General features: G+C 36.3%; 1 protein-coding gene across 1 annotated transcript in view; it reads right to left on the bottom strand.

Annotated features, from left to right (window-relative positions):
• The window catches only part of CNTN1 (contactin 1), a 238,112-nt gene that overhangs the window by 35,698 nt on the left and 175,107 nt on the right, over positions 1 to 27,307 (bottom strand). Inside the window, exons 11-17 of the mRNA XM_048956631.1 lie at positions 25,718 to 25,842; positions 24,199 to 24,316; positions 22,750 to 22,900; positions 22,130 to 22,257; positions 19,413 to 19,588; positions 6,283 to 6,403; positions 2,292 to 2,450 (exon numbers count right to left, since the gene is read on the bottom strand). Coding sequence (XP_048812588.1) covers positions 2,292 to 2,450; positions 6,283 to 6,403; positions 19,413 to 19,588; positions 22,130 to 22,257; positions 22,750 to 22,900; positions 24,199 to 24,316; positions 25,718 to 25,842 — 978 coding nt within the window. The remainder of the gene's footprint in view (positions 1 to 2,291; positions 2,451 to 6,282; positions 6,404 to 19,412; positions 19,589 to 22,129; positions 22,258 to 22,749; positions 22,901 to 24,198; positions 24,317 to 25,717; positions 25,843 to 27,307) is intronic.

Raw genomic sequence — 27,307 nt, 5'->3', positions numbered from 1 at the left:
TACTTTTCTGTCCAGACAATAGAGTCATTGCAAACCTCCTATGGCATCCAATCCATAATAAAAATTTGTTACTCTTTCTTCTATGCTGCTTTCAATCCTTCCATTTAATCTTGCTGTGCCACAAATTCCCAAAATAACAATTAAAACTCAACACTGTGACAATTAATCCTTCCAAAATACTCTGATCTCCTCAAACTGAACAAGCAACATAAATGTAAACAACTTTTTACATAACCTATCCACACATATTTCCATACTGTCAAGCAGACAGTATTCTTCCAAAAAAAACCCCAAACAAATACACTTGGTATTATGAAACCTGAGATGAATTACTTGGCTTGCGAATAATGGTTGTAGCAATAATAATAACAACAAGATTTCCAAAGTGCAATGCCAAAGTGTATTTTTTGTTTCACACATTGAAAGTTGACAGCATTAAATGACAGCCTAAATACTGATGAGAGATCAATTTGGACTGATCATTGTGTCTCCTTCTTACGAAAGTGAGCAGTGAACCAAACTGGGAGGAGCCCGGGAGTTCAGTAATACCGGCAGTGGTGCCAGCAATGGTTACTATGGTGACTTCAGCTAATCAAAACTACTTTGTGTGGTTCTAAAGAAAAGCAATGAATTTGGAAACACTGCAATAGTCCATTTAAGCTTTTCAAAAATGAAAAATTTCTATATTTCTTGCTAGCTTCTTAAAAAAGGAATTTAAGAAACCAGGTTTTTCTCTGCTCAAAGATGTGAGTCCCACTCAACATGTTACAAGACTGAAAGTCTGACTGTATGTGTCAACAACTGTTTCTCTAATCATACAAAGAACTTCAGAGATGCAGAGTTCATCTCATCATGCCAATAACACTGCAAATAAAAAAATCTTCCTGAAAACTGAATTCAAGTGTCTGCTCTGAACTGGAGAGAGTGATGTCCTATGCAAATATTTTGAGTTCTAGTAACATGCAGCACAAAATGTGACAATATCAGAGATGTCATCTCCTCTTCATAAATTCTTCTTAAATCTTCCCACAACTTGGCTTCTCCCCAGATACATATCCTTCATTGAAAAGAAAATATCAACTGGAACAGAATACAATTTTAAGTGAAAAAAAGGGAGCCTGATCTAAAAGGGTCCTCTGTATATTCATCAAAACAAGCAATTAATCAATTATTTGAACATTTCTAATTCTTACATTCATTTTAAAATGTCAAAAAAATTTGTTCTAACAAAACAGTTAAACGAGGTACTGGAGTTAAGGAGGGACCTCCTAGTTCTATTTTCCAAGCTACTCAACCATAAGTTAGTCATATAGTAGTACTGGTTGTTGGAGGTAATTGTATACAATAGTGTTACATATTCCTCATGTTTTAGAAGAGAGAGATGATTTCAGGTTGCAGGTCTAGTAGTTCTGACTATGTACTCCAAAAAACTTCCACTAGGGTAACAGATCTTTTGAGGCAAACACATCAATGTTTATTTGTAAGATATATATCTCTGTAATTTAAAAGGATAACTTAGTTGGAAGAAAATAACTGAAATTACCAATATTTTTAATACTAAAAAATCCTGAGTATCTGATAGCCTAATTCCTATACCCTAAAAGAGCTAAAGTTGCAATTTATTACAGTGGCCTAATGAATTATATTGGTAGGACAACTGAGTATACCTTGTAGCAATGCTATCCATCATAAAGCATTCAAATATAACAGTATTTTAATTTTTTTGCTACAATTTATATATTTATGTTAAATTTTATAAGGAAATACTCTGAGTCAGCATGCCTGTATTCAGATAGGTGTCTCCTCAACTACAATCATGTGGCACACTGATGACATCCAGTGGTTAGAAGGATAATCTTAGCTGTTTTCTCTAGGAGTGCTGTTTTTGATGCAAATACCAACTGGTCTCTTCACAGAAAAAGTAGGCAATTTCAACCAATTTTCTGCATAAAATATTCAGAAATTAAGACATTCATTTATCATCCAAATTAACCTGAAATGTTGTTTTGCAATTCCAGAAGCAACAAGAAAAGAGAGGAAAAAAAAAAAAAAAAAGAAAAAAACTTTACCTGTTCTTTTTTGTGTATTTTGGTATTCACTTCAGGCTCTCCTAATGCTGGGAACAAAAATACTGACAACTGACGGGATAGTGCCTGGTCCCAAACTTTGAAGCAGACATTACTGGTATCCCTGGTTACTTTTTATTGTGACTATTTTCCAAGTAGCCAAGCTTCTTAACAATCAAAAATGTTGTAACCTATTGATTTTATTGTTTCTGGCATTATTCTTACCTGTTTTGGCATCTTTCCACTCTTCAGATAGGAAAGTTTTTGACTGGATAGTGTATTTAGAAATAGGGCTATGATTGTCTGTTCCACGACTCCAGGTAAGTGCTACAGCAGTGTCTCTAATTTCTTCTATTCTTATACCTCCTGGAGGGCCTGGAGGACCTGACGATAAAAAGTAAATAATTAGAGATTAATTACACAATACTATATGCCTATAGACATCTTTATATCTGTCTTGGCCTATCATCTTAACCCAAATCTGGTAAACCCACCATGAGATTTGAACTTCGTAAGGGCTAAGATAAATTGGGCAAAAGCAGAAGTAGTCACTGTTTCTCTGAAGTCCTCCCAAAACCTTCCCACAACAAGACTCTCGAACTACAAGCCATGCCAAGATGTGGAATTCACTACATACAGTCATCCAAACAAAACTTAAAACTACACCTGTAAAACAAAGAAAAAAAAGACCCTGAGCACCAGAAAAAAAAAACAACACAAAAACATAAAGGTCACCAACAAAGAAGTACTAAACTGTCAAAAAGAGAAAATATTTGTCACAAAATTGCCTTTTTTTTAGTAAATAACATGAAAATAATGATTTATTTTTCCTGAAAAGGTTGATACTTGAAAAGATGAATTTCAGAATTCTTAGCTGTACTGTACATTAGCTGTACATCATTCTGATGGGACAAGTGGAAATGTCTCCAAACTAAAAGAGGGGAGATAAGGATTGGTTATAAGAAAAAGTGTTTTTATGATAAGGGTAATGAAGAACAGGAACAGTGAGGTGGTGAAAGCTCTGTTCCTAGAGACATTCAAGGTGAGGTTGGAGCAGACCCTGAGTAACCTCACCTGGCTGTAGGTGTCCCTGCTCATTGCAGGGGGGTTGAACTAGATGACCTTTAGGGGTCACTTCTAACTCAAATGATCCTATGATACTATGTTTCGTGGAATGTTACATCTTCCCAACATGCAGCTAAACCCTTTTAGAAAAAAACTACTTGCCCTAAACAAGTTCACAGTCCCATCTTAGTGAGTTCCACGTATTGTACACAATTCTTGCTCAAAGAAACCTATCAAAGTAGTCATTTTATAACACAGAAATAATTCTCAATCCATATTTGGCACTAAGTTAGTCAACTGTACTTTAGATCTGACAAGATACAATTCTGTTCCCAAAAACTTCCCTGTTTTTTCCAGGTATATCACTGAGCCTAATAAACAGTATTACATCCCTTCGTCAAATCGTATCTGGTTTATTTCTAAGCAGTAACAACATGCAAAACCTCTGTAGTGAATGGCTGCATTTATCTATATGCATTTTGAACATCTCTATTTTTAGTACTACTCCTGTCATGCCTGCACTTTGTGTGGGTTATCCTTTCAGTGTAACTGTAGACTGTGCTTCGAAGGGAGGCTAAAATGTGCAAACCATGTGATTTTTATTGCATAAACGAGAACACTATGAAGCAAGTGAGTGATGTAGGCCCACAAATACACGAGTGTTTGAAATCCCAAAACTTAACAGTAATTCTGTAACTTGAAGCTAAGCAGCTATTTACAAACACGGTCTACACAGATATTTTCATATTATTCTTTTCTTATAGACTGTTCTAGTTCTGTTACATGTTTTATATGATACACGTTTATATGATATGCCAATTGTGGAAAAACAGAAACTATGTATGAGAACTACTGAGAAGTAGTTTCAGATTCCACTTCCAGAGATAACAACATGCCAACGTGACTCAGGTAATTACTTAATAATCTGATTGAACAAGTCTCAGAGCACATTAAAAAACAAACAAACAAAACAACAAGAAATAACAGGACAAATTTATCTGCAGCATGTACAGGGAAACCACAGAAAACAGGAACGAAAACAACAGTAAGAATGGAATGGAATTTCTACATCACATCTAAACACAAAGTGTGCCTAGTGTATCTTCAGCTCTTGAGCTCTTTACTTTTCCTATACAACTGAGGAAAAGTAATCAAGTTAAATGAACCTGAACAAAGAAGAGTATGGAAAGGTTCATCAGCGCTTAAGTCTTTTTTTCCTGCCTTCTTTGAAAAAGATTTCTTACAGCTTGTCATCTCACTGTCAAAGTTTCTGAAAACAGCCTGTGCTTGGAAGCACCAATGGCCGATTGCTCCCTCAGGAAAGCTAAGCCATGACATAAGTGTAACCACTGGGTAGGCTATGCCTTCAGTGAGGAATACAGCCCTGTAGGATCAGAATGTGGTGGGCAGAGCTAGGTGGTAGTAAGGCAGTCCTGGGCACCACAGGCAAAATGCATCAGGTGCATCCAGGTGACAAGCTGCAGCATACAGCCAAGAGGTCCATCCAGGAGAGAAGGTACCCAAAGCACAGGTCAGAAGTCCATTCAGGAGGCAGGGCCAGAGACAGTGCTGGAGTCAGCACATTTGTAATGTAGCCAGGACTGAAAGCTGGGCTAGGACTGAGCTTAAACTGGGCAGCTGGGTCCTTGTACAGTATACACAGATGGGTGATCATGGCCAGTAAGCCCTGTTGGTATACTCAGAGGTCTCACAGCGTGGTCTTCTGCACACTACTATCAGTTCTCCTGAACCCAACTCAAATTTTAATGCTTTAATGTCACGAAGGACAGATCATATGAACTGTCCTGTGCAAAGACAAAATATCTTGCTTGCATGAACAGTGCCTATAGTTTACTGTTTCACTGATGAGGTGCTCTGGAACCAAATTTTGCTCTTGCCTCTTACTATCAATACAGTGAAATTATAATGTCACTTCTGCAATATATCATAAAATATACAAACTTGTAAAGTCTTCCACTGAGAAAAACAGCAGTGAAAAGTGCTTAGCACTAAGTAGGACTGCGATCATGATGTTAAAACCTGAACATTAAGCATAAAATGAATGCTGATACCTTCCAAAAATATGCTGAGTTCTGATTCTATATATGATTACTACATTGAGAGAACCAGAAGATTGACAAGGCAGCTTAATTCCCATTTTATTTTCTAAAAGGAATTGCTTACAGAATACTAAGGCACAAAACCAAACCCTTCTCATCACAGTTCACTGAAATTAATTCTGAAATTTCACCTGTATCAAATTTGCTTTGACATTTCATCCGAAACTGATGGCATTTCACTGGCTGTTAATACTCAGTGAAAAATATTAAGACCACAACCTCAGCAGATGACAGAAACAGAATTAAGGCACAAGTTACACTTCAATTATTAGATAGATGTATAGTAAAACTAGAATGTACAACATGATAGCAATGCAGATCCAAGTACATGTTATATATTCTTTGAATTGACAGCATTACTTTGAATTGAGAGCATTAGTACTTTGGAATATATTATTCCTGGAGGCATAAAACAGTAAAATGCCCGAAGACAAAAATTAACTCATGCTGTTGTAAACCACACATTGTAATGTATCTTGTAGCATACAAACCAGAGGAGTATGCAGTGTTTTCATACTGCAGTAAAACTTACAGAGAGAAGAATGATTCAACAATGGAGTGATTATCTTAACCTCAATGTCATTATTGCTGTCATTTGAAAACTAGCAATCCTTTAAAAATGTAGGCCTAGTGTTACACAAAACTGCATGATCAATAAAGCATGATAATAGAAATGGCTTCTTTAAATTATTATACAGTACTTATATTGAAATGATACAGTCAACTCTGATACTTAGTAATAAACACCAAATCAAACTACTTAAAATGTACTTCAACAGAAAGAAAGTATGCATAGTGAAAAAACCTTTATTGATTTACAGGAAAACAGAAAAGTATCTGAACCTCTAGAACAGGATCAATATACTGATAAGAACTCAGGGACTTCACATGTTCATGTAATTCTCATTTTAATTACAGTTATTTCTGAATGAGAAATAAAATACTCTGAACAGCCAGAAACACCCTACTTTTCTAGATGAAAAACAGCAGAACAGAACAGCAACATTTCTCGTTTACACAGAGAACCTTACCTCTTACAACAAGGTCAGCTGAAGCTGAAGAGTTGTCAACAATTGTCTGGGCAGTGCATGTGTATCTTCCAGCATGCCGCAGCTGAACATTTTTAATGAGCAGCTCACCATTGGATTTAATCTGTTAAAAAGAGTACTTAATGAAGCTAGTAAACATCCCTGCGTAACTGATACCCATCTACACATACCTCCCATTGATATACAGGTATACAGTAGTAGCTATTTCCAAAAAGTGCTTATTTTGAGATCACTCTCAAATGTATTTTTGATTCATGAGACAACTGCTTTAAATGCCCTGTGTTTCTTAAAGAGATGCTTGCTCTTTACCATATATGAAAAAAAACCATGATGCAAGAGAGTAGATATTTCTTCACAAGCTGGCATTGTTCATTTTCTACTATTTTAAGCCTTTTTTTTTCATAAACAGCAATCAGACAATTCATCTATACAATTATTTCCCAATTATGCATGTTTGTATGATAACAGTTTCATGGAGACCTGTTAACAGACCAGAATGCTGTTTGGCTGTTCTTTTACAGACCTAAAACAGCATGAAGATTTGTATCACAGGCAGGTTACAATCTAAGCCTGGCTACAGCTCCCACCTCACTGTGGTCTGTTATAGCCATCCCTGAAAGGCCAGCTGCCATCCCCACCTGTCCTTGGCCTGGCATTCTCTCTATAGACTTGTTTTGCTCCTGGGCTGGGCCTGGCCCTGGCTACTGGACTTGCTCCACCTTGGATGAGTAAGGGCCAGCCGCTACAGAGAACATCAGAAACTCCAGGGAAGCAATCTTCCATTCAGGAGGCTCACAGACTCATCATCATCATCACTGTCATCATGATCACAGACCTTAATCCTTTCCCTGCACTTCACCAGTGCAAGGCTAACAATATCTAATTTCAGATTCATGATTTCCCACTCAAAGGCCATTTGCTTTAAATTGGCAATCAATAAGCAAACACAAAGATCTGACAATGAGCAGTAACTGTTAATAAAGAAACTCACTCCTCTTTGGACCTCTCAAGTTCCTACAAGCACAACATTTCATTACAAAAAGCCTCTTCTGCTGTAGCATTATCTAAGTGTATACCACTTAATTCCTAGCATGCCTTCCATGCACAATTTTAGCCTATGTCAAAAGGAGCCCCAGCCAACACGTAGGCATCCAGTACACAAGAAATCCTTGGAAATGTAGTCTCCTACATACAGTGTTGGGAGAGCATAAAATTTAGCAAATTTGAACTTCCTTCAAAAGTTGTCCTCAGAGCCAGATAAAAGGCACTGGTCTGTATTCTTCTGTGATATAAGCATACCTGTACAGTCAAAATGGGAATTCATGTTAGCACACTTTGCTATGTAAGAGTTTGGTGTCTAATCCAAGCCCCAAAGCTCACTTTCCATTGACACTGCCAAATTATCTACCAGCAGCCATTGCTGACATATGCATCATTTTCTGTGTACATACCACACTTTTTTTTACTGTCATACTGCTGGACATCTTCAATCTTTTCCCTTCTAATTTCTCTTTATATTATATAGGAACATTCAAAAAAAGTCTAAACCTCAGATAGCTTTACACAATGCTTCGGAAATCTTGCTGTTTTGAATTCACTTTTTAAAACCTTCAGTTGATGTAGCTAGATATATATATATATAAGGAAAATGCTGACTGCTTTTTATCTGTTTAATAGAAAATTTATTCTGCTTTTTTTTTTGCTTTTTTTTCTTGTGGGAAGGGAGGAGAAGGTGAAGGGGGAGAGTGTCTCCACCTAGCAAGTTAACAGAGGAAGTACTACTCCCATCTTCACAGATTTAAAATCTGCTGGTTCTAATCAAATATAGCATAATAGTTTATAATGGCTAGGTATTTCTGCATGGTGTCTTTAAATTTCAGTCAGAATTTCCAGGCTTTTAGTACGTAAAACATAAAGTGAATAAAATTCTACAGAAATACAGAACGTGCTCTTATAAATAAGAACAATTAACTAACTTAGAGGAACATTTTATAGTACGTGTCATCATTAACTGCACTCACATAAAAGAAAGTGATGGGATTCTGTATTATATAGCAAAGACTGCAGTATAAAATAAACTTCTCATCCCAGAGAGTCTAATACAAAGATGAAGTCCTTTGTAACTTAATTGCTGTATTACACATTATGTAGCTCATTCAGTAAAGCTACTGAGTAGCTTTTTTTAATGTACATGCTAAAAAAATACAGAAAGTCAGTTCCAATAAATTAAATGAACAACAACAACAAAATCTTAGCAAAGATTATTATTAGTGCAAGTAAATAGCAATCCATATATAGTCTTTCCAAAACTTCTGCAGTTCTCCTAGCAGCTTAACGCTTCACGACCATGTGGCATTTGGACCACAAGTAATCTCTATTAGCCTCTTGTGTTTAGGAAAAAGTTCTCCAGTTGGGGTGAAACTGACTAACCTACAAATTACACATTCTGAAAAAAAAACTGTAGTGTGCCAGGAGCTAACCTTCTTGATGTCTGAATCATTAGATCAAGAGGTGCATTATGAGCTCACAAGAAATTAAAAGCCACCATTTTGTACACTTAGAAAACAGTCCAGCTGTAGAGATAGCCTGTGCACCTGCTTTGTATATTTAAGACAAGGGTTCCTAATTGTGCCCTCATGTTATCCTTACTCCAAGAGGACTATTCTCCTCCTCTGCTCTGCTCTGGTGACACCATATCTGGATATTTTGTCCAATTCTGGGCTGCTCAGTTCAAGAAAGACAGGAATCTCCTGGAGAGAGTTCAGTGGAGAGCCACAAAAATGATACAGGGCCTGGAGCATCTTCTGTATGAGGAAAAGCTGAGACACCTGAGGAATGGCTTAGAGAGGATATTATCAATGCTTATAGATATGTAAAGGGCAGGTGTCAAGAGAATGGGGTCAGGCTCTCTTCATTGGTGCCCAGCAACAGGACAAGGGGCAATGGGCACAAACTGGAACACAGAAGTTCCATCTAAATACGAGAAAAAACTTCTTTACTTTGAGATCTGTAGAGCACTGGCACAGGCTGCCCAGAGAGGTTGTGGAGTCTCCTTTTCTGGAAATATTTTAAGCCCACCTGGATGCTTTCCTGTGTAATGTGCAGCAGGGAACCTGCTTTAGCAGAGGGTTGGACTAGATGATTTCCAGAGGTCCTTTCCAACCCCTATGATTGTGTGTAAAGGATGCCTACTTGTTTTAATGGATATCTTTGGCAAACTCCCATTTATTCACTCTTTCTTCATTAATCAAATATGTTTGAATACTGAAATATTATTTCTTCATGAACTTTTTCTCTTACTATAGAAATCTTCAGGGAAATTCGTTCATTTAATTTTTGCAGAGCTACAAGTGACATGAGTTGTTTTAACTACCCCTATGAGAAGGAACTGAAGCTGAGAGAGAATGGTATTTAAAATGTCCATTCACAATAAATGACCCATAAGTTGAGTAAATGGAAAATGGATGTCTTGAAAATGTGATAAATTCTCACAGCAAATTTAAAACCCTTGCTGAGGGGTTTAAAACCCTTGTCTGATGATATAAAGAGTTAAAATTTCTTAATGTATCATGTGAAGAAGTTCTCTCAAATCCCCACATAAATACATTTTAAGTTTTGATCATTCTGCAGGAAAAGAAAAGAAAAATAGGAAAAGAAATGAGAAGATGAAAAGGGGAAAGGAAAAAGGAAGAGGAAGAAGGAAAAGGAGAAATGAGAGGAAAAGGAAAAAGAAAGAAAAAGAAAGAAATAAAAGCCATATTTGTATGGAAATTCAATAAAAAGTGTTTAAGTGATTATATCTGGGGAAAATATGTAGTCACACTATCAGATGGCTATAAGGCTCACTGTCTCATGCTACCTGTGATAGTACCACAAGCTGAAGAAAGTATTTCTGTCTTAGGACATTTCTCTGAACCCACTAGACATGCACCTGTAGAACAAGGAGCATAACAGAGACCACAATATATAACACAGCTACCCTGAATGGAAAACACATTTTATATTAAGAAATACAATTATATATATGATTAAAAATAAACATTTTTAATAATTTGCTTATCCCTAAAAAAAAAACCACCCAAAACAGATTAGTAGGTTAAATCACAAGTTTATGCATATGCTACTCTTAGAGGTATTTCAGAAAAACAAACAAGTACATATACACAAAATATATCTGATTGCTTTCATGAAAGTAGAAATGTTAGAAAAGATGAACAGATGGTTTTATGCCACACAAAATTGGAATGGGCAACATTGTGTTTTCGTAATTCACTCCAGATTGTTCAGAAATCTCATTTTGCTACAAAAAAAAAAAGGAAACCAAAACACTGCAATCCTGAAAGCTTCAAAAAAGAATTCAGATGTAAAACAGTAAGTAAAAATGCTGAATGTTTAGGCATAAGAACTAGTGTTATTATTATAACTGGACAGTCCTAGTGAACAACAAAGATTTTCAACGCAATTTGAAGTATCACAGTCTGTCATTACTGTCCCTGAATTTTGATGTTTTGGAGAAATGAAATAAAGCTATGTCATCCAGTTTATGTTTCCTGACTGAAAATGAGGGGAAAAAAAAAAAGAAAAAGTAAAGGTTAATTATTTTCCAAAAGCTCTGAAACTAGAAGCAAGTTCAGAGTATATATTTAGAGGAGATTAAAATAGTCAGATAAAACCGTCCTTTTCCTACACAAGGTAGGTCAGGAACGGAAGCATTTCTGGATAAGTGCTCCTTGCCCTCAGTTAATTCATGAGAATTGCAGGGGGATTACCTTCAAGGACAGCATCCTGTGAAAATCTGTAGGGATTACTGTGTAAATGAGCACCAGCTGGCTGCCTGACTAAACACACGTAAGCATATTTGTCTGTAGCGGGCTACACAGTGCTGTCAACAGCTTTCAAGAAGAATTGTAGTAAAAGTAATTGTAGTCAAAAAGTAATTAGGAGTATCAGTACCAACGTAGGAGTAGAGAAGGGCAGCTACCTACTTCTCTGAGTTCCAAAAATGGTAACAAACAAATGGTGTAAACTCTGACCTCTTGAGTTTCCAGTTTGTGGTTGGGTTTTTACGTAGTTTTGGCCTTGTTGTTCAGTTCTTAATAGAAGAGACAAACGATCCTCTATTCTAGTTCTCTGCTATAAGCTTGTAGTTTATTAACACTAAATGTCATCCTAAGAAGAACACTACAGTCCGTGAGTCTCTGATCACTGCCTACACTTTGATCTACATATAAACATCTGAAAGTTTGTCCAATAAGTTTTACAAAAACTGCACAAACCTAGAAGTCTCTTAATCTCATTTCTACTTCATAAAAATGATTACAATTTCTTAAGTCTTAGTACTCACTAATTTGTATTTTAGCAAATAAGTTAAAATATTTTGTTGCATTTACTAATGATTTGCCCACATACATCCATTAACAATAATTTCCCCTCTGGGAACCTGATCTTAAAATCCAAATGATGAAAACCAAATTGGAAAATGTAATGTAGTTTAAACATTATCAGCCTATAAATATGGTACTGTACCCTGTTGGTTCAGAAGCTCTCTTCAATAAAGATTTTATATAGTTGGTGATAAAGCTTTTCATGCACCAGAAGAAGCCCAAGTTCTTGGCGGTAAACGAAGAGCTTACAAAGCAAATAAAGAGTATGGGCATCAGCAGATTCTGTCCACAAATTAGATATGAATGCACTGTATGTTTTCATTGAAAAACCTCAGCGTGGCTGAGCTCAAAAATGCCTTCCTTAATACACAGAAAACTGAATCACAGACTGGAAATTGTGATAGCAGTACTCAGGGATGTTCCAAGTGTATCTGTGGTTTACCACTCAGACATTTACCAAGTTTCAACCAAGACTTTCATCACACAAACCCTATGTTTATGCTTTAATATTGATGTCAAAAATAGTGCTGTATGCTCTATGTCTGAGATCCACTGTTCCTTTTTGACAGTCACCTTTGCCTGTGCACATAATTACTGAAAGTCTACAGAACATAACCCTACATGACTGAAAATCATTTATAGGAGCCTACTCTTTTGACTTCGGTCAGGACCTCAGCAAGAATGGAGGACTTTATGTTACTATGAAGCTGACAGTCCCTCAGTAATAACAAAATCATGTAAGAATCTGGTACGCAGAGATGGAGATGTTTTTCAAAATTCCCAAAATCCGAACTTTAGATGTGTTTTAATGCACAGCGGGAATACAATGATAGAACAGTTAGTAAGAGGTAACTTGGAGGAGATGAGAGTCTTGGAGATTACTTTTTCCAAAGCTAGCAATAACTTCAATATTTTTTGTAAAATCTATACCTAAATCTATGAACTTTAAACATGTTCATCTGAAATGTTCTGTTCCTGTCAGGAGAGGATCTGCTACCTGTTAGATAAAAGTATGTAATACAGAAAATCCAACAGCTGTTGATGAATGCTTATGTAAATATGATTATTTAGTTTATTTATTTTATAATATAATTATATTTTATAATATAAAAGTATATTTATTTTTATAATATAATATAACTATTATTTTAGTTTTCCTGATATGGAGACAACAGATGATGTGGGGACAAAAACATCAATGCAGTTCCAGTGTCTTTAACATGTTCATGGAAGATCTTATCTCACTTTGTTTTATAAGCCAAATCTGGCAAAAAAAAAGATGGCTAAATAAAAAAATCAGCAGGATAATGATGACAGAGCCATTCCCGATAAAGAACCTCTTCCTTCAGTGAACTGTACTTATATGTAAAGGAAGTACAGTGCTAATTCTACCTCTGAAATGTGGACTGGGAAATACTTCCAACACACACATTATTCTTTCCCATTCAGCACACTGTTGTGAATGCCTCAGGATACTTTGCTTTGTACCAGTACTCCTGTGGTAACATGCCCCATTATTTTACCTCTAAGAGGAAAAAGAAAAGTCTATATACTTGTTGACTTGTACTCATGGCTCATAGCTATGGCTGACAACGAAAATTCACAATCAACTACCAACTATATTTCTATGGGCAGTACTTAACCTGTGAGACTTTTTCAACTCCTGTTTAACTTGAGCAGAAACATAGAATGGTTTCAGTTGAAAGGGATCTCTAGTTCCATGCTCCTGCTGTGGGCTGTTTGCTACCCAGGCTGCCCAGCACCTCGTCCAATCTGGCCTTGAACATCTCCAGGGATGGAGCATCCACAGCTTCTCTGGGAAGCCTGTGCCAGTGTTTCATAATCATCTGAGGAATTTCCTACCAACATCTAATCTAAATCTTCCCTCTTATTTTAAAACTAAACATCTGCTATGTGATCTTATCAAGGTGAAGAAATATAAAAAAGTGACCTTACTATCATATATTGTGATTTTGACATGGGACAATAATGTGGTAACAATTGTGTAATATATCCAGTATAAATTTGGATATAAGTAAAAAGACCTTTACAGTGAGGGTGATGAGGCACTGGGGCAGGTTTCCTATAGAAGTGGAAGCCTTGTCTCTGGAGACATTCAAGGCAAGGCTGGTCCATGCCCTGGGCAACCTGATCTAGTTGTGGTGTCCCTGTTCACTGCAGGGGAGTTGGACTAGATGATCTTTAAAGGTCCCTCCCCACTCTAAGGATTATATGACTGTAATACCTGATGGATACAGCTGGATATTAGACAAGATCTGATGCTGTTTACAGGCTCCTACTACCTTATGTTACTATAGTCTTATATCCTGATGCTAATATAGACTTTTCTCCACAGATTCTTTTTTTGGCAGAGTTATCTAGACATTTTACATGGATTTGGGCAGTTTGTGAGGACTCACCATCATCTAAGATTCTTTTTTTCTTTAATTCTAGAACAGTAGTTGACATATAATGATCCCCTTAAATAGGCTACATTTCTGTAAACTGTTTAACATTTAGTGCTGGAAATAGCACTGTGGATTAATAATAGGCTTCCTCAATGCCTTCTGTCAGAGCTAACTGCTCGTTGGCTTCACCCTCAGCACTATGTTTTCTGCTTTCCTACCCTTCCTTACTTTTAACCACTGGCTCCATCCATCTCATTCCATGCACTACATTACTATTAAGATTTTTTTCCCCAAATCTGGAGAAAATATTTGACTTCAAACTCACTCATGTCCAAAGTGTCTCCCTGCTGCATTAAGACACTGGTAATAATAGGTTCAGACAGTGCCTTCAGAGAGTTCTGGGACTTTTATTCAGAAAAATCAGGAGCTCAGATGATTTGGTTGGCCATGCTTCATGAACAACCATCTACTCCCTCAGTATATTTAGCAAACTGTACTGATTGAGCTCACTATGTCTCTGACTTCCAGGTTTTGTTCCAGTCCATACCAAGCTTCTTAGTCCCTGTCAGCAGGTAACTGAGCTTCCCTATCCAAATATTTTTCTCAAATTCTTCAGCTCTCCTCCTGAATTTTCTATTGATTTTCTGTCATATAGCTGTGGCTAGACTCAACAGTCTGCAAGGAGGATTACCAGTGAAAAAAAATTAAATGAAAATCTTTTTATCTTTTTTGCTGCAGTACAGGAGGGATTTATAAAGTAAAACTGCCTACTCAGTAATCTGTTGAGCAGGAACATACATTAACGCATTTTTGTCTATTATGCCCAAGCAGGGAGTCACCATTCTCAGCAAATTGTAACTCAGAAAAACTAAGCAGCTATTATGCTATATTCGTCTAATAGGATTTTTACAGTCCAACTTAATCTGTGTGGTTTACAAAAATGTCTAGGAGAACTTTCCTTTTTGGTAAATGTCTTCAATCTAGAATTCATCTCAACAGTTTTACACATCAATAGTGTGGATGTTGGTATCTGATCTAACCACTTTTTGCAGTGAAGGCAAAGAAACAGGCCCTTTTGTGTGTGAGTTACCTTAATATAAAGTAGCTGGCCACACATCTTCAGAGTACTATAAATGTGTTCTTCAAAGACTGCAAAGCTTTCTGCACTTTGAAGAGGAGTAAGGTGAATAATATTTGCACAAGTGGAAAAAGACACCAGTAACTTTTGAGAATACAGTGAAGTCCAGTCCATACTGTTGCAGTTATGCACAGACAGGTTAGATTCAGAAGCGACTTCAAAAGCAAAGAGAGCCTGAGGTACAAGCCCTGCAAGTTCTGCACCAGACACATATGGTCAACTTTCTGCCATGTCTTTGCAAACACGGGAGAGCACAATGCAGAGGCCTGACTTCAGAGTCAGCATGGATTCAGCAGATCTTAATTCCTGCTCTGTAGCAGTCATGACAATGAGGTGTGCCAGCACCAACTCATCCCATGCTCCTCATTCACTAAGAGCTTTTTACTTGATTGCAATGCCACTTGATTACAATGCCCACCACCTAAGAACTGGGCCTGGGATCTCCTGATAAAGGTTCAGTAAAAGAAATTCAATCATTAAAGATCCTGGTAAGGTAAAGAACTCCTAAGAGAAGAAAAGGGAAAGCTAAGGAAAGAGAAAGGGAGAGTTAAATTATGCAGTTCTTCTTCCTTATTATCCTTATTATGAACTAGCATGTTCTGAAAGTGTATTAAAAATACAAAGATACAACTTCACGTTCACATTTTAAAGAGAATGTTCCGTAACAAACTAAAAATCAAAACAATTTGTTTGGGTAGTGTACATTATTTTTCAGTATATTTTAAAAGTAGGTTCTTTCAATCTTTAAATATACGTGGCAAAAAGCAGATCCATAAATAACAAATGACCAGACATCAGATGTTTCCTGATTACTTGAAGCACTACATCTGTAGTGCTTTAAAGGATGTGTTAAGGTCTAGTTCCTCAATTCAATAACAAACATAAAGTCAAAAGCAAGCAATTTAATAACAAGATTTTGAAGAATGCATTTGATTCTTTGAAAGTTAACCAATTAGTATATGTACTTTTCATTTCAAATATCACTGTTACACTTGGTCATGTGAAATCAAAACAGCACTGACAAACATTCTTTTGATTAATCAGTCTTAGTACTAATGTAATGCAAATTACTTATGCCTTCAGTAAATGGTGTCATTACCAAAGCTTCCATTTAAAGAAAAAAAGACTTATGCAGGTATTTACATGAATTTCATTAGTATGTCACAATGTTTATGTGATGACAATATCAAAATTATTTTGAGAACTGAAATCAGTTTTATCAAGCTGATCTGCATGTCACCACGGATTATTAGCAATGTTCTCAGGAAGACAGATTAGGATCAGCAAGAAATGATAAGCACAGACATGCATTACATGTCCATTGATTGCAACGTTCATGATGGAATATTATTTCTTTCATGTTTGAGAAGAGTTGTGTGGCAATACAAGAGTTAGAGCTGTTGTGCCTAATGCACAGCAGCTCATGCCTTTTCACCAGAGAAAGCCTGAGCAAACCTGCCACCCAGTGACTTCAGCTGAGAATTACCAGAGGTACATTAGCAGTAGACCAGAGGAAATCCCTTTGCTCACATTTGAAGGGGAATAAAAAGCACCTTTCTGTTAGAAAATTATACATGAAACACAGTTTAATGTTTAAAGTGCGTATTCCCCTTAATTACATCCTACATAAACGTTTATACTGTGCCCCTTCCTTTTTCTTTCTTTCTTTTTAAATTCTCCTATATTATTAATTCCTGAATCCTGAAATAACTACATAACTGTACTATAGACATCAAATGCAATCCTACTGCCTCTCTATCCTGAGCGATGAAGACTGAGTTGCCTTTGGAAGAGAAACAGAAATGATTTGCACTTGCTTTGCATTTGAAAGCACAGAAGTAAGGCCAGGGAAAGCTAAAAAAAATGTTTTGATTATTTATATCAGTACTGATGAAGTGCAATAGGAACACAAAGTAAGAAGTATCCCTCAGGGAAAATGGAGTTACACTTTGACAAATAAATTGATGTTTGGTTCTAACTTACTTAACTGTCTAAATGAATTAAGAGTTAGTCACACCTCAGCTACTTCTGTATCCCATGAAGTACATATCTCTATAATCTATTGAAAGACACAAGTTACTTCTAGCACAACATCTACATGAAGTGAATGACTTCCCTCTTTCTCTCTCCGGACCATAGAAACAAAATAGGCTAATTTGTTTTTAAAAATCAATAACCTCAGAGAAGTATTTAAGATATTGTAGAGATAGTCAGAATTTAGGATCAGAGATCCAGGACCACTGTCTGTATCTGAAAGATGAGATTGTAAGTCTAAATGTGAAGTTAAACTGCAGAAAGAATTACACTCTGCACACTTGCTGAAGCATGCATTTAGCCCCAGACTCATTCACTTGAAGCATTTTGATAGAAAGTGCCCTAACATTGGGATTACATTTCAGAATAGAATGCCTAAATATATGTATTTATATATTTATTTTCCTTCTACATTCACTGCTAGGGGGAAAATGCAGAAGTGTATGTCAAGGACAGAAAATTTTTGTTAAACACCTGATAAACAGATGAAGAAAGTTTGGGGTCTTGGGTTACGTATCTTGCATTACAGTCCTCTGGTAAAGACACTTACACCTTTCCTCCACAAATCATTGCTTCATCTACTACTTTTGTCAGATTTGCTGTTTAGTGGAACACAACTTCTTTCTGTCATTTCTGATAAGTGACTAAAAAAAAGAAGGATCAAACCAGCAGTGGTTACTTTTACACAGAATATACTGAAGTAAGTCTTTATGCTTTGAGCTCTTATTTTGACTGTCACTTGGGCTCATTCTTGCCTTCAGCTGAGGGAAAGCAAATGCTATTAAAAGGTGACCCAAGCTTCTTCACCTATGTGGGAATACAAAACTTACCAAAAGTGTGACATAACAGCCACATGCAGGAATTTTTTGGATAAGAAAAGCTGGTGTAAATCCACATAGTTTGTAATTTGTGAAGCAACACAAAATACGTTTTTCTACTTGCTTAGTACCGTGTTAATAAGTTTGGGGAGTTAATAAATTAATTAAGTTAATAAATTTTTGGGGAGTTAGTTGCAGAAAAGACTTTGTATCTTTGAGTTTCAATATTTTTCATCTGACCTCAGCATAGCTACACTGGCTTTTTGGACAAAGACTTGTTCTTCCACTGATAGAGAACAAGGTGACTTTCTAGGGATGTCTACAACTTCGCAAATGAGTGGGCTAAGGTAACACTGAGCCTTTCAAGAACTGGTTTGTTCCAAATTAGAATAAAATAGTTATGCCTGAAATATCTTCTCACGTGGACATAAATAGATATTGAAAAACAACAACATAAAAAGAATCTCTTCTTCAATGAAAGATCAAGTAACATTGCTGTTCTAGGACTCTGCAGGAGGGATGTTACAAGGTAGGTAATTTTGAAGACACTGACATTAGAAGCATTGCTAACAGCCTTTTCTCTTCATATCTCCAGCTTCTCTTAGGAGCATGAAAAGAATCTGTGTCAAAATTTGAATATTTTTATATCACTTAAACTTAAGCAACTTAAATAAATACACTTTTGGCAACCAGTCTGAGGTTGTTGTTGAATAATACAATTAATCACTAGAAAGGATTTCTGCTCAAGGTATTAATTTTGAATAAGCCTGACAGAACACTGTAAAGAAATATCCATACATGCAAACACAAAAGCTCTGTAATTCCTCTTCATATGTGCCAAAATGAGCGTCTTTGTATTAACTTGTTTAGACTTCACACAAACTCTTCTTGCTCAGTGTTTACAGACTGCTTGACTCCTACCCACCACCTGGCCCAGTCTTGTGCCAAATTCCAGAAACATTGAGGAGAAAAACACGGGCAAGTTAAAATGAATGCATGTGTATGCTTTTCCAAGACAATCTGCACCTTTGCTTACTAACAGGTAAGTACTACTTACCAGCTACATTCACTATTCATCAGGCTGGGATTTAACTGAAGTTCCAAAATACGTATGTCAATTTGGGTATCTGAATTCATGTACCTGTCTGCAAGTGTCTACATGTCTAGAAGGTGTCAAAATTGTAATTTCATGCTATGTTCTTAGCTTATTGTATTTTTACAGACTTGGACACACAACAGAAAAAGTAAAATAGCTATTCACAATAAAATAAAAATTAAAAAAAAACCAAACAGGCTTTCACAAACTAAATAAGGATCAAAAGTATCTTACCATTACATTCCTTTCATAATGTTCATGCTCTTTCTCAAAATCTATTACAAAACCATTTAGGGACCAAATAAATGTCAGGTCTAATGTGGGATCATGGGATGCAATGCATTGCATGGTAGCATTCTCTCCAACGGTGACGTCAACATTCAGTGGTGCTAAAGTAATCCTTGTAGCTTCTGTGAAGTTAACAGAAAACATGGAAAATTCCAATAAATATTTATCCAAATGCAAACTCAGCTCCATAACTGTTTGATTAACTACGAAACTACTCCCTCCACTCTATTTCACATTATTCATGCAACTACTCTTGATAGAACCAAATTAAACAGAACAAAGGAAAACTACAACTGAAATGCCTCATACGCATTTAGCTGCCCTTTGAAAATGGCTGTTTCAGACTCTGAATCATATTATTAACTATGCAAAGCTATTTTTATACACTGACTACTTCCGGTAGAAAGAAGATACGTAACAAATTCTATGCAATTAGTGTTGAACTTCTTGTTTAAATTACAGAATTTCTTAAGGTTTAAAAGATATCTCTTTTAACAAATCAAAATTTCTATTCAATTGTCAGTCTGAGTCAGAATTCCATTACAGCATCACAGAAAGATCTTAATGTATCTGCTGAGAAACAATATAAGGGATGTGTAACAAACTATGGAAATAGCTATGTGTGGAAAGAAAAAGAATACAAGAAAAGGAAGTAAGCTGTACACCTCCCAGAAACACGTCTATCATTACAGAAACAGAAAATGGCAAGAGAGTTCACAATGATTGCAAGAGATCTTGGTACATGTACATATGGTAAATTAACAAAGTTCTGAAAGGGACTCACTGGATCTCTGATACACTCCTTTCCTCTAGAAAATGGTCGTAAAACGAAAAGACATGGAACATCATCCCTGGAGGCATTCAAGGTCTGGCTGCATAGATCCCAGGTTGGCCTGATCTAGTGGGTGGCAACCCTGTCCATGGCAGGGGGGTGGAACTAGGTGATCTTCAAGGTCACTTCCAATCTAAGCCATTCTATGATTCTATGACTTATTCCCCATATCATGACATGTAATATCTTTCCCACAAACACAGAGTGTACCAAAACCTGGAAGATGACAACGATAAAGCTATTGCCCCTAGTTAAGATCCAAATTTCTGCGTGCTTCAAAGGACCCCGCCACACACAAAACAGTGAAATGAGCCCAACAAACATAATTCTTGTCATTCTGATGAGGAGAAAACTTCCCACGTTCTACTCTAGTAATCCAAAACGTGTTTAATACTGAGACTAAAAGGATGGCACAACTACTCTATATTTCAGAAACGAGTACCATGGTGCACTGGAGCAACTTAAGATCTGATCTCTAAAGTCCTAGCTATGGACTTGTTTTAGGAAACACAATGTTTTCTAATGTTATGCCTGTTCAGTCTTTGATTCTACCACCACTGAATTTCTAAATGTTTATGTTATGGACTATTAATCTAAGAAGTTGCTACAAAGCAGTGAACAAACAGCATGTGGAAAAGGTCATCAAACTGTACAGTGTCTGTCAGCTTCACTTTAACTTTTTAATTTCCTGTAGTTACAAGCAATGTCTGAAAAATTTTATGGGGCATACGAAGTGCTTCAGAATGTCATTTTCAAAGCATTCTTTGTCAACTCTCATCATTGACCACAATGTGAAAGTAATTTTAATGTATGTTATATGACCATCTTTTTTCTCCTGTGATGCAAGGGAGGAACCTTAGCCTTTTGAAATTCCTTTTCAGATGAATCAGAGCAGAATACTCCAAGCTTGGAAATTTCTTTATAACTAGTTTGTACCATATGAATGTCTGTGGCTTAAGTGTTCCGCTGTGCAGATTTATTATGCAAATGTTCGTGCTGATTTTAGAAGATATGACTGAGACTAATACCAAGATGTAAAATACAGGAGACAATAAAAAGTAACTGCAAACACGAAACATACTTAATTAATCAAAATAAAATCTTACAATACTGTCTCATTTGGTGCAATAAATCAGCTAGAAAAAAATGATTTAATTTGATCTGAAGATACAGACTAAAGCATAAGTCAGTGCATCAATATTGTGGTATTAAGCTTCCACACGTAGCATGATTTTTGGAACAGACATTAAGAAAGTAAACAACTCTTCTATTGTCAGTGAGACTTGGTAGATATAGCTGTTCATGAATGTCATCCTTTTTGTTTGTATCCTACAGGTACGTGACATCAGAATTTAAAATAGTTAGGGGTATCAATATTCAATCAGTAAAAACTAACGCCTCTAAGTGAAGGGAATTTAGTAATGCAACCCTATGTCTACATGCTCCTATTTCACAAATTAAATCTGTTAAATTAAATTAAATGAAAGATGGTCAATAAGAATCCCATTTCTCTTTTCCGGCCATGGTCCTCCATCCATTTTTGAGCTAAGTCACCATGATCTTGAAAGAGTTCATCACAGTATGCCAGTTTAATGGATCAGATTTAAGAATTCCTGAAAACTGACATGCAATCTCTGAACTGGTGAACATGTACCCAGTTTCTACTGAGAAATACATTTTAAAAGCCACAATTTATTGTTTAAAGACCCATTAATCTAGAAAGGAGAGATAAGCAATGGCTTGCAAAAGTATTGCAATGCTGTGAGTGAAAAATAGTGATTTTGAACAGGGGAATTTACCCAGAACAAGCATATGCAATGTAGAGGCTTACCTGTCATTTCCAGAACACCAGTGCTATTAGCTTTTCCTCGGTTATTTTCGGCAAAACAGGTGTAGCGGCCTTCGTCCAACTTTGTGACATTGATAATTTCTAGGCTCCCATCATCCCAAATATGTATGCTATTGAAAGTGTAAATATTAAAGCAAGAGAAATTTGGCATTTAGACCAGAAAGAAATACTTGCAGTTGGATCTGCATTAAGCTGAAAGATACCAGAAAAATATCTTGTAATCTCATGCCTGACTGCTACATATATAAACACTCCTATAGTCCAAAAATATCTAAATAGATTGAGGCAGGACTAGATGCCTTATATTGCTGGAGCAAGAGGTTCTACTTTCATTTACTAGTAGTCATTCAAATATTTTTCTTACAGTTTTGTGATACAATTCAATTTTGAAATGTGAACAGCACAAACCACACTGGCTAAAGCTGCATGCCATGCATGCCCTGCCAGCTCTTTGGACCCACAGTGCCTGGTGTATCACTTCCCTGAAATTATACAGTCTCCTGCCAATGATCTCTGCAAAAATAAGAACTAGCTTGCATGATAAATAAAAACATAAGGCAGCATTTTAAGTTTCATAGTGTCCACTAGCAGTCAATACTAACCGGCTCCCATTTACAAGCAATTCTGTTCCTTTGCTCCAGGAGAATTTTGGCTTAGGAGCAGCTTTAGGTTTGCATTCAATGATTACACGCCCCCCTTTAGCTGCTAGGATTTTCTTCTTCATTGGGTTCAGTTCAAAAGTAGGAGGTGAAGCTGAAAACAAAATTTAACACGAGTACTGCTGTTAGCGACTTTTCTGAGGAACGCAATTTGTTTGCAACAGTAAAATGAAGGTAAGTAACAGAAATATTGAATTGTATACAAATGTCCAATATTCAGACCAGTGAGAAAAATATTAATGATACAGAGATGTGATGAGAACCTGACAGCGATCTAAAAGAAACAGCAAAAATCATATTAGATCTAATAATGTGTTAGAGCAGAAGTTTATTTTTGTTCACTTCTGAACTTCCATCTAAGCTTAATCTAACAAGATCAAAGTCAACTGAAATCAATAGAAAGCTACTTCTTTTCAAAGGCCTTTTGATCAGTCCTAATAAAACTTAGATTCCTAGAGGCCCACTTCTATAAGAAGTAGCTCACTCCATCAGACTTTCAAATAGCACACTGCTTTTACTTTTCAGCGGTTCTGTTAACCATGTCTGCAAATCCATGCATAGCTGGGGAAATACAGCTGTTAGTAAATTAGGGCAGTACAAAGTCTGCTTAAACACCGACAATGGAAGAACAGCAAAGGACAAAGTATTGTGAAATGTGTTGGAAATCAAAAGTAGTTTAACTATTGGGAAAATCTGGATACAAACGTGAGACATAAAGAACCCAAGGTAACTGCTCCAGGGAAATTTACTATGAAAACCATGCCAAATAGCCGGCACACCTGCTCTAAGGGCAACACTAAGAAGGTAAGAAATTATTTTAGGCCTGTGTACTCTGGATCTGAAAGTTTAGCTTTCTACTACAGAACACTGCTTTGGAAAATACAGAGGATTATAACTATCCTGCCATCAAGTAAGACAGCTATACTGTGCACAAAAATTGCAACTGGTCCTAATGGGCCACAAAAGGCAAAACCGAAGGCAAGAGTAAAGAGGAAGTGTTTCAAAGGCCTGGTGCCTGGCAACATGGCTTCATAAAAAAGCAAATTTCGCCCAACAGAGGATTGAATATAGGTGAGTAAAAAAGAAACTCTTATCAACGTGTTTTGCAAACTTGACCAAGCAGTCAGCAACTCCATGCACTAAGTATAACTTCTTTATTATCATTGCCTCTGCATGGTAACAGCAGGCAAACATCAGAAAAAGTGCAGTAAACATTCTCCATAAATTAGTAGCTTAGTTGTTCCTGCTGTTGTCAAAATCCAGCTAAAGAGCTCAAAAAATCCCCATCTCATCTAGATTCAGGGAGGGTTCATTCCTTCATCCTCACAGTACTTTGTTACCAAACGATGCCTGCAAATAAAACTGCTATATAGGGCAAATAATCTCACTCACCCACAATCTTCAGTTCAGCATTTGCATAAATAATTCCATGTGTGTTTTCTGCTATACATTGATACATGCCAGCATCTTCAAAGGTCAGGCTTTGAATTCGTAGTTCACCTTTCCGGAACTGAAACATAAAATCAGTGAAACAATATGTTCCTTAAATATGATGAAGAATTCCCATCCACCCCTCCATTTCTTAATTTGTTTCTTTTTTTTTCAGTAACTGTTCAGAAGAGATTACTTCATGTAACATTACGGCACTGTCAAGACTTTAAAAAATCTGTTACATTCCCATATATATAAGTCAATTGGAGTGCATGAAGTAGTGGAAAATTAAAATAATATTTATATAAAAAAAGGACTCATATTCTTTGTACTGGTTTATTTGAAAACATCAATTTTCTACAAGGAATATTTGTTTTGTGCTAAGTAAAATACATAGTTAAAAATTATCTGATTTAGAATCAAGATACATTATCAAAGCAATTTAAATATTTTTGCTGTTTTCCTCTTGGAAATCATCTCACAGCATTAACACACAACGTAATCTGTTGGTGCATTACTGGAGAATTACATGCTTTCTGAAATCTAGCATGTAAACTGTCAGTGAGAGTCAAGTTCAGTGGGGACTATCAAGTAATTTGCTTGTAAAATAACTCGTTTGTACTCAGTGCAGAAGCTAGAAAACAACAGTGTTTTTTTCCTAATTTAAGCCATCTCCATATGGCAGATCATGAAATTCCTGTTCTCCTTCGAATCCACATTTTCCTATGCAGACAAAACAACTCTGCCTTCTCGTTTTCTTTTGTTTGCACAGCGTCACTGCATTTCCACAAATGCAATCTTGTATTGCACCCTCTTCTACTCTACAATACAAGCAAGGGATTTAAGTACATTTCTGAAATATCTGGACAGAAAATCTACTCTGTTAAAAAAATAAATCAGAGTAATAAACTTCAGTTATCAAATAGTACTCATTTAAACTTCACATCATCTGCAAGAATGTAACTTTGCAACAACAACAAAAAAAAGTGAAAAGTTACATTGTAAGAACACCACTGATCATTTTTAAATGATCCTTTCTTCTTGTCTGCACTGACTCCATTCTTACTCTTTCTTTCTTTTTTTTTTTTTTAAAGATGCCATTATGTTTAATGTGATAAAAAAGGATGATTTTTGAAGAGAGGCTGATAACATTTTTCATCCAGAAAGGAGTAAAAAAACAGCAGTTTCTTATAATGGCCTGGAGAAAAAAGGAAAAATTCACTCCCAGACATGTAATCAAAAGACAAGGTCAGAATTCAGAGCTGAATACTAAATAGTGTGAAAAAATGTAATTCAAAACTTATGAAAAGACTGACATAAAACTAGAAAAAATAGACTTTAATCACTAGCACAGGGGGAATCAGCAGATCTTTGTATACTTATAATTCAATTTCTTTTGCCCTTTAATAATGCGTGCTTCAAAAAACCATTTCTATCAGCTAGCCTATCAATCTTGTGTTACCTATGGCAATAAACTTACCGAGACTCCATTCTTCAACCACCTAATTGTTGGAATAGGCTTGCCTGTAGCTACACATGGCCAGTAGAGATCACTGCCTATATCCTTCTCTGTGTCATTGATATGTTCTACCCACTCTGGAGAGGCTGAAGAATAAAAACAAAACAAAACACAATATCTTGTAAATATAGATGTGTACTTAGGTAGCATTACAATCTATTAATTCCATGATACTTAACTGGTCAGACATAGATGATAACTCAGCACTGTATCAATATACTAACACAAGAAAGAATTAATTGTTTTTCTTTCACCACGTAGACCCCAAACAGTTGCAACTCAATTTTTATGAGCAAAAAGATAGAGAATTGTAAGAATGATTCACAGATGTCCAGAAGATGTAAGATGTTAGCACTTACCTGCAAGTACATTATTCAGTAGTGTCATAAAAAAGATAGTCAAACAGAATTGTGCAGATCTAGATAGGCACTGAAAGGGCATCCAAGAAAAACGTTCTTTTGGTTCAGAAAATATACTTAATAATATTGAAATATCCTTGTATTTTTGGCTTTGCCAAGTAAATTAATTAATTTATTATGGTAATGTATGTCAATCAGTACAATCTTCTCATGCCAATTCTCATTTATTCCAGAAAGTTCGTGAGTTTAACTGAGGATCTTAACTCAGAAGATGCTCTTTATTGCCAGTGAAATGAGACTGAAATATTCTCAAGGTAGTTCAGATATTATGTATAATCTCAAGCCATAGATTTACAGCATGAGTCTTAGTCAAGGAGTTTGGCTACTTGAAATGATTCCACTATAGCAGTAAGTGCTTTTTGGTTTGTCCTTTACTCAAATGCATGAATGGAAGGGACAGAGGCTGAAGGAATGAAATGACTGTAGCTAATATAAGACAGAGCTAAGATACTGTCATGGCTGTATGATTTTTGGTTATTGGTATTCCACATCATAACATCATGTAGTGCACTGGGAGTTAAAGTGTTAAAGCTCCAGTTCTGGGCACCTGTCTGGAAGAGAAGAAGAACTACAGACCCCAGGGGGCTCTGCGCTCAGAGAGGAGATACAACCCCTGGCAGGGTCACCTGATGAGCTCTTCTTCCTCAGGTCTCTTCCCTGCTCTCAACCAGACTGAACATCTCACCTCACTGTTACGGTGAGGCCTATCCACCTTTCAGACACTTTCTTTATATTTATTAGCTTTGATTCTAATTATACTGCATTATAATGTGTTATCTTGGATTCCAATACCATGTTTAGTAAATTAGTTCGTTTCTCCTCAGGTCGTTGCCACTGTCTTTAATTATTTTGGGGCTCCCAGTTTCCCTTTTCCGGAGGTGCAGATTTTGCAAAATCCCTCCGCCCCGCTACTCATGGACCTGGGCCAAACCAGCCCCCAAAATGCTGACAGACATAAAAGACAAAAAGCAGAAAAAAAGAAGGTGTAACAAATTTGTCTATTTTTCTTTCTGGTAGTTCTTTCATTTCAACTATTATCAATCACTTACTTAATTTTCATTGTGCATATTCCATTATGCACAAATACATTAATACTAACAAATAATGCTATCAAAATGTATATAGATCTACC

Source organism: Lagopus muta, chromosome 1, assembly GCF_023343835.1.
Source record: "Lagopus muta isolate bLagMut1 chromosome 1, bLagMut1 primary, whole genome shotgun sequence".
NCBI classification, from domain to species: domain Eukaryota; kingdom Metazoa; phylum Chordata; class Aves; order Galliformes; family Phasianidae; genus Lagopus; species Lagopus muta.
The sequence above is the reverse complement of the archived record's forward strand: the minus strand, read 5'-3'. Positions and strand labels throughout refer to the sequence as shown.